Here is a 9,192-nt window from a genome sequence, read left to right as displayed (position 1 = left end):
TGTCCACCTTTTCAATTGTGTCAATCCATACTTTCTTATATTTTGAATTCTTTTCCAAGGAAATACCCAAATACTTACAAGGGAAAACCCCTTTTTTATAACCCATAATCCTACAAATTCGATCTTCCATCACAGAGGGGGTATTCAAGAAGAAAATCTCAGTTTTTTCCTTGTTCACCTTCTGTCTAGATGCATCCATGTAAGATTGTAAAATATTTTTGAAACCTAATGCCTCTCAGACCAAGCTCTTGCCAGGCAGAATAGTATTGTCTGCATACTGGTGATGAGTTATGTTAGGGAAATTTCTTGTAACAGGAATCCTAGAGATCTTTCATTTTACATATGCATTGGATATTTCTCTACCAAAGGCTTCAGCCATTAGAATGAAGAGGGATGGGGAGAGGGGATCACCCTGTCTAATTCCCCTAGAGGTTTCAAAGAAAACTTCAGGCATCCCATTCACAAGAATAGAAATCTTAGGAGTGGAGATAAATTTGAAGATAACATTAACCCATTGATGTGAGAAGCCAAAATCTTCTAAGATTTTGCAAAGAAATCACCAGTCAACCATATCATAAGCCTTCTGAATATCTAGCTTCATAAACATACATGCTTCCTTATCTATGGAGGTGGAGTGAATGATTTCCTAAATTATCAGAATGCCATCCAGGATAGATCTCCCAGGAACAAAACCTGTTTGTTCTTCTAAGATCAATTTTGGCATAAGTACCTTGAGCCAATTAGCCAATATTTTTCAAAAGATCATATAGATTGTATTACATAAGGCTATAGGGTAGAAGTCACTAGGGTTTTTCAGACTGTCTTTCTTAGGAATCAAGGTGAAGAAGGAATAATTGATTTCAGCCAACAAGGATTCACCATTCCGTGATGCTTCAATCACTCTCCATAAATCTTCCCCTAAAATGTCCCAACATTTTTGGAAGAAGAAGGCTTGAAAAACATCAGGCCCAGGTGATTTGTCTAGGCTCATACTGAAGACCACATTCCGAACCTCCTCCAAAGTAATAGGTCTATTTAAAATTTTGTTGTCTTCTGATGTAACCAATTTTGGGATGAATTTAAGCATTTGGGACTAGGCCTCCCTATTTGAGCCTTCATAGTTATTGAGTAAACTTTTAAAATGTGAAACCAGCGTGTTTGCTACTTCTTGGGGATTTTCTGTACATTGTCCTAGCGGGTTCAAAATGCTAGTGATTTTCTTTAGTGATCTATTATGAATAGTAGAATTATGAAAAGACTTTGTGTTGCGGTCTCCTTCATCTAGCCATTTCTCCCTTGATTTTTGTCTCCATAAAGTCTCCTCTTTAGAGAGGATATCTTCATGTTTCGAGAGAAGATCTTTTTCTAAAGTGTATTTCTCATAGTTCATACCATACCTAATAATTTCCTGATTCAAATTTTTAAGTTTTTCCTCAATTTCCAGTTTTTCTTTAAAAATATTGTTGAAGTGCTCTCTATTCCATCTTAAGATATTTTCTTTCAACAATTTGAGCTTTGAAATAAAGATGAACATTTTAGACCCATTAAAAGTCGCTTGGGTCCACCATGTCCTAATGAGCTCAAGAAACTTTGGATCTTGAAACCACATTTTTTCACACTTGAAGGGGTTCCTAGGGGGTTTAGACGGTTTAGATATCTCCATACATACAGGGAAATGATTTGATCCTGCAAAGGGCAAGATAGAGGACTGGAAATCCTTATTATAATCAAAGAGGCTACCTACTATAAAAAATCTATCTAGCTTTTCTGCAATATACTCCTTATCCTTTCTTTTGTTATTCCATGTATATGTGCCATTACTTAAAAGAATTTCTAACGAACAATGTTTATCAATCCATAATTTAAAATCTTTAGATGAAGGTGTGAGATATTGAGAACCTCCTACCTTTTCATCCAAACTTAAAATGGCATTGAAATCACCTCCTAAAATAATCGTACTGTCTTTATATTGAGATATCACAATACTTAAATAATTCCAAACAGCTCTTTTCCCTGTAGAGCTATTAGGGCTATACACATTGATAATAATAAATTTCACGTCTGATTTTAAGCTTTATACATTAGTGCATAACCAATTATTATTAAACACTAAACCTTTCAAATCTACTTTCTTTGAATTCCAAATGCCTCCTAAACCACAAGAGGCACCTGATGCCTCTTGGAAAACTGACTCCCAAAGACCTAATGAATTATTTAATTTAGCACTTTCTACCTTATTTAATTTTGTTTCTTGTATTAAAATTATTTCTGAATTAAAACTCTTTAGATACTGTTTAATTAACCTCTTTTTGCTACGGGTGTTTAGTCCCCTAGCGTTCCAAGTTGTAATCCTCATGGTGCCTTGGGAAGGCACTTCCCCTTCCCCGAATTCAAAAGCTCATCAATTTTCTTCTATTCTCTGGCTAATCCTGTAGTCTCTCGAAGTAGCTTCAATGATTTCCTACCCCTTTTACCCTTAAGCTTACCATAAACTGGAGAGGTCAAACCTTCTTGATTCATTTGTAATCTGAGTTCTTGCTAATATATACTTGAATCTTGTACTGTTGGCGAGAGGCAGTCCTTTGTTTTCTCAAACTCTTCAATTTCTAATTCTCTACAGATCTTATCCCCAATGCCATCCTTCTTCAATTCATCAGAATCTGACTCTGTCAAATTTCCCCTGCTTCTCCTGTCCTCACCCTGACTTATTATTGTCTTGTTCTCAGGCTGGGTGTTTTGCTTCAATGAACTGTCCTCCATCTCGATCTTTAAAATATCCCTTCGAAGATCCTCCGCTGTGTAGTCTTTTCCTCCCAACATGATAACTTTTTGTACCAAGGTCTCTTTTTGAGAGATGGTGCTGTTGTCTATGTTGTCAAGGTTAAAGACCTGGATGAGTTCCTCTGCTAGCTGCTCAAGACTAGCATCAATAAGCTCTGACATTCCCATCTCTGGATAAGAATTTGGATCATTGTTTAGAAACTGCTGAAATTCATTGACAATGGATCCTTCTGAAATTCTGTTCTTAGACCGTGTTTCTGACTGATCCTCCCTTGGAGTGAATGGTGAAGTGGGCTGCTCATCAGGTGTCTGGCAGAATTTAGAAATTCTGTTGGGACCTCTGTTTTCCGGAGTAGAGGACTCTGTCTCAGGGTTAGTATCAATTACCAACTGTTGAGACACTTTTTCTTCTACCCTTAAAGCTGATGCTTCCAATCTGACCTCGGGCGAGGAGAAAAGAAGCTCATTTTCTGCTTCTTCTAGATCATGGGCCTCTATTAGGTCTGAAACTTTAACTTGTGACTCTTCGTGTTTGTCATTTCCTTTGTTCCTGTCGGTCTCCTTCAGGTTCACCTGTGTTGTGGAACCCTTTTTAGTATTTGCTTCCGGATGATTCCTCCCTCTTCCCTCTGCCATTTCAGTACATCCTACTTCAATTTCTGCAATATCTCTCTGCATCACTGTATGCTGCTCTATGATTTTACCTGTGGATCTTGATGAAGGTGAAACCCTTTCCTTTGAGGCCTTATCTACATTATCACTTCTTATTTGCTGCTTTGGAGAGGAATCAGATTTACCAACCTTATTGTTTCTTTCCCTTTTACTATGTTTATCCGCACCCTTTATGAATTCTCATTATTTGATTCAATTGATATAATTGATTTAATCCGTCCACACATTTTACATGTGGCTGCATTTTCGACGTAAAATTTGTGGATGAGCTTCAGAGTTTTTCTCTCCACTTATTTCAGATATTTTGTGTATATATACACACTGCGACCGTGATTGTAATGTACCAACAAACTCAATAGTTGCAAGCAATTTGAGAAGACCCAATTAGAGTCTGTGAGGAAGAAGAAGAAGAATGGCTGCAAATGGTAAAGAGTTCGTGTATAGATCAAAGCTTCCCGACATCTCAATACCAAATCATATGCCATTGTACGCCTACTGTTTTGAAAGAATGGTGGAGTTGAAAGAGAAAGCGTGCATTATAGAGGGATCCACAGGGAAAGTTTACAATTATGAGCAAGTCATGTCAATAAGCAAATGTGTGGGTGCTGGTTTAATTAAACTAGGCGTTGGGCATGGTGATGTTATAATGATTTTACTGCCCAATTGCCCCGAATTTGTATTTACCTTTCTTGGAGGATCTTTCATTGGTGCCATCACTACGCCTGCTAATCCTCACTATACTCCTGGAGAGATTGCAAAGCAAGTGCATATTTCAGGAGCTCAGATCGTCATTACAAGAGAAGCATGTGTGGAGAAGCTGAGAAATGTGAAGCAACATATTACAATTGTTACGCTTGAAGATCCAGCACCACAAGGATGCGTAGCCTTTAGTGTTGTAGCTCAAGAACAACGTAATAACTCTTTTCTATTGTGATCTTACAATTAACCTTTGTTTACTAATAATGAATATTTAGAATTAGTTTTTAACCATTAGATGTTTTGTTGATTCAAAATAGTGTGCGAAATGGAAAATAAAGTGGGTGTGGAAGAGGTGGTGGCGCTGCCATTTTCATCTGGTACAACAGGGCTTCCAAAGGGTGTGATGTTAACACATTCGGCACTCGTTTCTAATGTTGCTCAGCAGGTGGATGGAGAAAATCCCAACATGTATCTCCGCTCCGATGACGTCATGTTGTGCTTGCTGCCGCTTTTTCATATTTATTCTCTCAATATGCTGCTCTGCTCGCTAAGAAGCGGCGCCGCCGTTTTGATATTGGAGAAATTTGAGATGGGTGTTCTTCTTGAGTTGATAGAGAGATTCAAAGTGAGTTTTGCGCCTTTGGTACCTCCTCTGGTGTTGGCCATGGCGAAGAATTCAGATGTGGAAAAATATGATATGTCTTCTGTGAGAATGCTCATGTCGGGTACTGCGCCTCTTGGAAAAGATTTGGAGGCGGCGCTTCAAGCGAAGATTCCCCATGCAACTCTTGCCCAGGTTAGGAACTCCATGCCCAAGGAAATTTTTTCTTGAAAGATAAATTTTTTCATTTTTTCCATATGGTTGTTAAAGTTTTTTATTAAGATTTATGTTTTATGTGGAAATAAGTTGCATAGTCAAAATGTTAATAGTCAAACTTGACTTACTTTTACAAGCTTAATTTAGTAATGTTTAAGGATAGCCCAAATAAGTATCATAATCAAAGTTACAGATTTGTTCATTCTGCAAGCCCATTCTGACAGATATGTTAGATGTGACAAGCATATGCATATAACTTTTAGAGATTCATTAATAGTGGACTTAGGGTGTATATGAGAAGAGTTATAGAAGTAAATATATGGACTTTTTTTAATAGAAATCATTCAATAATCTATTATCAATGTTGAAAAAATTAAAATAATAAAATTGTGGAATTAGGTCGTACCTAAAAGGAGTTATATGAATAAATACATAGATTTCTTTTTGAAACCATTCAATAATCTATTATACATGTTGAAAAAATTAAAATAATTTAATTATGAAATTAGGTGGTATAACTTAATCGTGGAATAGGTGGTATCTAAGAAGAGTTATATAAATAAATATATAGTTAAAAAAAATAAAAAAATTACTCAATAAGTTATTATCAATGTTGAATTTTTTTTAATAATTTAAAAGGGCAATGATAGATTATAAATTTAAGAGCTTATTTCAAAGGAATGAATAAGGAAGGATTTTTATGTTGCAAAGGTAAAAAAATAGGTGGTGTCTAAGAAGAGTTATAGAAATAAATATATAGATTTTATTTTGAAATCATTCAATAATCTATTATCAATGTTGAAAATATTAAAATAACTTAATCGTGGAATTAGGTGGTAGGAATTAGGTACTATCTATGAAGAGTTATAGAAATAAATAAATAGATTTTCTTATAAAATCATTCAATAATCTGTTATCAATGTTGAACAAATGAAAAAAAAAGTTATTCATGGAATTAAGTGGTATCTAAGAAGAGTTATAGAAATAAATATAGAGATTTTTTTGAAATCATTTAATAATCTATTATCAATGTGAAAAAGTTAAAATAATCTAACAATGGAATTAGGTCGTATCTAAGAAGAGTTATAGAAATAAATGTTCTTTTTTTAAAAATCATTCAATAATCTATTATTAATGTTGAAAAAATTAAAATAATCTAAAAGAGTCATGCTAGATTATTAATTTAAGAGCTTATAGTTATTATTTCAATTTTAGATATTTCAAAGGAATGAATACGAAAGGATTTTTATGTTGCATAGGTAAAAAATAGTCTTTTCAAAGTTATGGTTTTTCTTTATTATTGTACTAGTCATTCATTTTGATCATCTAAAAATCAGACAATAAAATACCAATAAAGTTACAAAATTGTTCTATTTGTAAGTAATTTGTTAATCATTGAATACTTATGCACATATGATCCAATGATAGTATAATACCATGTACAATTATTCTAGTTTGTAACCATTTTTCTAATGTTTTAATACTTATGTAGAAGTACTTCCACTAATAGTATGGTATCAAAAAAGTGATGCAATTGTTTTGATTAGTAATGCCTCTTTTTTCAATTAGTGAATACTTATGCACAAATAGATACTAATAAAATTGCACAATTGTTAAAATTAATAACATTTTTCTTGACTACTAAATATAAAAGTGAACCATTATTCATCTAATAAAAGCCTTATTTTGTTGACATCTTTCATCTAAATTATATTAGCATTTCCATAGATCTATAATTTTAATAAATTGAACAAACAAATCAATGTTCAAAATTTACCTTTTAAACCACATGTACATGATGACATAAAGGTAATCACATTGATTTAACCTCATACTATTGAAGTTCAGTTTACATCCCCTAAATTATATTAGCTTTTCCAAAAGAACTTTATGTGTTCAATGCATTGAATAAACAAATCAATGTTTAAAACATACCATTTAAGAATGATTAGATAAAGGTAATGATATTGATGTAACCTTTATTAACTCAGTTAATGATGGTGTATAGGGATATGGCATGACAGAAGCAGGACCGGTAATGGCCATGAGCCTTGCATTTGCAAAGAAACCATTCTCAGTAAAATCTGGCTCAGCTGGAACAGTCGTTAGGAATGCCCAGATGAAGATTATTGATTTGAACACCGGAATCTCACTCCCTCATTCTCAATCAGGGGAGATCTGCATTCGCGGCCCACAACTAATGAAAGGCATGCACATCACACTCCATTAAATTATGCCCATCTTCATCTTTGCTAGTGTGATATAAAAAAACTCTCTAATGCAATACAAATTTCACCACTTTTATACACAATTTCTTTCCCATCATATAATGAACAATACAAGCTTTAAAATTGTATAGAATATTAATAATGGTGAAAGCAGCAGGCTATCGAAACAACCCAGAGGCCACAGACGAAACTATAGACAACAATGGGTGGTTACACACAGGTGACATTGGTTATATTGATGAGGATGAGGAGCTTTTCATTGTAGACCGTGTGAAGGAGCTCATCAAATATAAAGCATTCCAGGTAATTTACTTCTTATACTATTGAAGTTCTTTCTTTAATTAATGAATTGTGAAAAAATTGATATTAGTAGATATTTCTGTGCGTTATATTCATATGATCATTCTTATATATCACAAATAAAGAAAAAAAATTTACTTAAAAAATTAAGTCAATTTTATTAACATAAAAATCACTGGTTAGTATGTAATATTTACTGTTAAAATAACAGAAATAACAATGCTTATAAACAGGTGGCTCCTGCAGAACTAGAAGCTATTTTAGTGAAACATCCCTTTATTGCAGATGTGGCAGTAGTCCCGTAAGTTTGGCTATCTAATAAACTGCCCCATTTCTTCAATTTTGTTAATTGTTCTTAAATCCACTAAGTCTTTACTATTGTGATTGTACCCATTAAATTGTTGACACAGGCAAAAAGATGAAGTTGCAGGAGAGGTGCCAGTAGCATTTGTGGTCACATCTGGTGGCCATGAGATATCTGCCGAGGAGATTAAACAATTCTTGGCCAGAGAGGTGAACGCTAAAATGAATACATATGCTTTTAGATTATGAACTTGAAGCTTGAAATTGCAGGAGATGGTGATTGAAGTCTTGTTTGAAATTTTTGAAATGGTGGGCAGGTGGTGTTTTACAAGAAGCTGCATCATGTCTACTTTGTGGATTCAATTCCTAAATCTCAGTCTGGAAAGATATTACGCAGTCAAATGCAACCCAAATTTCCTTCAGCATGATCTAGAAATGTGAAGAGATCAGACAACCAGGGCTGTAAATCATATATATTGGAACAAATAATTATTACTCTATAAGATCTTTGCCCTTGTCCGTATGTTAATTTTTCTCCAAAAAATTGACATTTCTGCGCTAAACACTTTCCCATATGATCCCACTCTAAATTTATTCAATTCTCCTTCTTACCAATGTAGACATAGTTTATCAACGGATATAATGTTTGGAAACTGAAAAGCACTATGTCAATTAGTGCAAAGGTTGTATAATTTTCTATCAAGAATGTTTATTTAAAGTCCTCATGTACAACGATTTTTATTATGCAATGAAGGATATTGCTATCATATTTCCCTCTAACTATGGAATGTCAGATTCTGACTCAAATACAAAATCTGGCATAGTTTTCCCTACCTTATTATCCCTTTTAGGCTCCTCCTAGAGTATGGAACTCAACATCTATGATAGTAATGAATATTCTTTTGGTTTTCTTTTATCATAGTCAACATAATTATTGAAAAATTGCAGCTTGTTTTTTATACGTTACCAGTGAATATGTTGAACTGAACAAGAAGAATAAACTATAGCTTATCTTTTCTATGCTATGTATGAATATATTGAAGTGAACAAGAACAACATTAAAATATGACATTTTCTCAATAGAACCACAATATATTATGTCTAATTTTTTTTTTTTTTGAAAAAATACAATTAAATTTTGGTACCTTGCTAGTAAGTATCTAATTATTCCTAACATCTTATTAAACACGAGCACAAAGATAAAACAAAAATTTAGTTAGAATTCTTCCTAACAAATGTGCATAGCTTATATACAAGAAAAAGATACAATTCCAACCCAAGTTGTGTAGTCCAAGTAATATATCTACACACCAATATTCATATTAATATTTCAAGTGAAGGAAAAAATAAAGAAAAAAGACAAACAAAAAGAGATAGAAACCTAATTCTTTT

General features: G+C 33.6%; 1 protein-coding gene across 1 annotated transcript; it reads left to right on the top strand.

Moving 5' to 3' along the window:
* Positions 1–3,795: 3,795 nt before the first annotated feature.
* On the top strand, positions 3,796–8,889 carry LOC149557564 (4-coumarate--CoA ligase 1-like). Its single transcript, XM_089832205.1, has 7 exons — positions 3,796–4,364; positions 4,470–4,948; positions 6,978–7,176; positions 7,355–7,500; positions 7,731–7,798; positions 7,908–8,010; positions 8,118–8,889. The coding sequence occupies exons 1-7, from the start codon at positions 3,866–3,868 to the stop codon at positions 8,226–8,228; spliced, it is 1,605 nt and encodes a 534-aa protein (XP_089688331.1). The 5' UTR covers positions 3,796–3,865; the 3' UTR covers positions 8,229–8,889.
* Positions 8,890–9,192: the final 303 nt, after the last annotated feature.

The sequence above is a fragment of the Cupressus sempervirens genome, chromosome 5 (genome assembly GCF_028749045.1).
Source record: "Cupressus sempervirens isolate cs-2001-9-10 chromosome 5, ASM2874904v1, whole genome shotgun sequence".
NCBI lineage: Eukaryota > Viridiplantae > Streptophyta > Pinopsida > Cupressales > Cupressaceae > Cupressus > Cupressus sempervirens.
This window is presented reverse-complemented; position numbering and strand designations above follow the sequence as displayed.